Source organism: Neophocaena asiaeorientalis, unplaced genomic scaffold, assembly GCF_003031525.2.
Source record: "Neophocaena asiaeorientalis asiaeorientalis breed wild unplaced genomic scaffold, Neophocaena_asiaeorientalis_V1.1 scaffold177, whole genome shotgun sequence".
Lineage (NCBI taxonomy): Eukaryota > Metazoa > Chordata > Mammalia > Artiodactyla > Phocoenidae > Neophocaena > Neophocaena asiaeorientalis.
Genome location: NW_020172779.1, coordinates 23,129,666 through 23,131,592, shown reverse-complemented (window position 1 = coordinate 23,131,592; position 1,927 = coordinate 23,129,666). Strand labels below are relative to the sequence as shown.

Sequence of the window (1,927 nt, the reverse complement as noted above, 5' to 3'; positions counted from 1 at the left end):
TGGGGGGGGCGCGGCTGAGCCCACCTCCCTTCCCGCAGCCAGTGACGCAGGCGACGTGGCACGGTCGTGGGGACTACATGGCCGTGGTGCTGGCCACCCCGGGCCACAGCCAGGTGCTGATACACCAGCTGAGCCGGCGCCGCAGCCAGAGCCCTTTCCGCCGCGGCCACGGCCAGGTGCAGCGCGTGGCCTTCCACCCCGTGCGGCCCTTCCTGCTCGTGGCTTCCCAGCGCAGCATCCGCCTCTACCACCTGCTGCGCCAGGAGCTCACCAAGAAGCTGACGCCCAACTGCAAGTGGGTGTCCAGCCTGGCAGTGCACCCGGCAGGTGAGGGGGCGCCCTGGTTGGTGGGGGGGCAGGTGAGGGGGCCACCAGGGCCCTACCACCGCGTCTTCCCCCAGGCGACAACGTCCTCTGTGGCAGCTATGACAGCAAGCTGGTGTGGTTTGACCTGGACCTGTCCACCAGGCCGTACAGGGTGCTGAGGTGAGGTGCTGGCGGGTGGCAGGCTGCTCCCTACTCGCCCCCCTCCCGACCCCCCTCAACCTGGTCCCCCCCTCAGGCACCACAAGAAGGCCCTCCGGGCCGTGGCCTTCCACCCCCGGTACCCGCTCTTCGCATCTGGCTCCGACGACGGCAGTGTCATCGTCTGCCACGGGATGGTGTACAAGTGAGTGCCGGTGCCCGCCCCCCCACCCCCGTAGGGACTGTGCCGCCCACGTCCTGAGCCTCTCCCTTCCCCACAGCGACCTGCTGCAGAACCCACTGCTGGTGCCTGTGAAGGTGCTCAAGGGGCACAGCCTGACCAAAGACCTGGGGGTGCTGGACGTGGCCTTCCACCCCACCCAGCCGTGGGTCTTCTCCGCCGGGGCTGACGGCACCCTCCGCCTCTTCACCTAGGTGGCCCTGCTCCCCGGGGCGGGGCAGGTGGGGCTGGGCTGTGTGTGTGCTCAGGTCACTCAATAGAGGCGTTTCTCCTGCTGGCGTGATCTTCTCTGAGTCAGGATGCCTAACGGGGGAGGGGGCCTGCCGACCTGCCCAGAAGGAGAGGCCACGTCACTGCGGCACCTGCTGAGCAGCAAATGGCTTTATTGGGGGGGGGGGGGACAGCGCCTTGCCCACCCTCGTGGCCCCGGCCCTCCCTTGCTGTGTGGGCCTGGGGGCTCCCCTCGGGCAGGGGTCTCCTTAGGGCCCCATCTCGGAGGTTCGGTTCGGGCCGGCAAGGCCGGAATTGCGTGTAGGGGCAGCGCTGCCCCCGGAGCCTCAGGCGAGCTTCACCAGGCGGCCCAGAGTCTCTGCAGCTTTCACGCGCACCGCGGGGGCCGGGTCCTTGAGCAGGAGCTGGAGCGCTGGGGGACAGGGAGCCGCTGCTGGGGGCTCCTCTGCGGCCCCCTGAGAACTGAACGTCCGAGCCCGCGGTCCCGCCCACACCCCGCTAGCAGCTGCGGCTAAGGCTGAGCCCCCCTTTCTTGGCGCGCTGAGCCTGGGGGCCAGGACCCCGAGGCTCACACCCCACCCTGTGCGTGGGGGCCGCCCGCCCACCGCCCTCCTAAGACAGGCCTCTGCCGGGAGGGCTCAGGAGCCAACGGAAAGATAGTTTTTCCTTTTTTAGTGTTTTTTAAGCTCTTTTGGAACAGTTAAGAAGTTTCCGTGAATTACTAGAGACGATGAGGTCACCAGTGACAGGGAAAAAATCCTTGAAATCCAGGAAAATCACTTAGTCCCCCCTGGTGCCCACAGGGTCAGCGCGGCCCAGCGCGCCGTGGGGGGCGGGGCCCAGGGCTGGGGCTCACCCGCCAGGAGCTGTTCCAGGTCCACCTGCGGCCGGCGCTCAGCCTCCACGTGCAGCGCCAGGAACCCTGCGGGGCGGGGGTGGGGCCGGGGTCAGGGCCCGCGCCTTGGGGAGCGGGAGGGGGGCCCAGGGCAG

At 68.8% G+C, this 1,927-nt stretch overlaps 2 protein-coding genes across 2 annotated transcripts in view; one reads left to right on the top strand and one right to left on the bottom strand.

Moving 5' to 3' along the window:
* The window catches only part of BOP1 (BOP1 ribosomal biogenesis factor), a gene marked incomplete at its 5' end in the record, with an annotated part of 19,499 nt that extends 18,519 nt beyond the window's left edge, over window positions 1-980 (top strand). Inside the window, 4 exon segments of the mRNA XM_024741032.1 lie at window positions 5-327; window positions 402-486; window positions 563-670; window positions 747-980. Of these exon segments, the coding sequence (XP_024596800.1) occupies window positions 5-327; window positions 402-486; window positions 563-670; window positions 747-900 (670 nt within the window).
* An 89-nt stretch (window positions 981-1,069) lies between these two features.
* The window catches only part of MROH1 (maestro heat like repeat family member 1), a 55,528-nt gene continuing 54,670 nt past the window's right edge, over window positions 1,070-1,927 (bottom strand). The window contains exons 42-44 of the mRNA XM_024741031.1: window positions 1,892-1,927; window positions 1,794-1,859; window positions 1,070-1,349 (exon numbers count right to left, since the gene is read on the bottom strand). The exon at window positions 1,892-1,927 is cut by the window's right edge and continues 187 nt beyond it. Of these exons, the coding sequence (XP_024596799.1) occupies window positions 1,264-1,349; window positions 1,794-1,859; window positions 1,892-1,927 (188 nt within the window). The 3' untranslated portion in view covers window positions 1,070-1,263. The remainder of the gene's footprint in view (window positions 1,350-1,793; window positions 1,860-1,891) is intronic.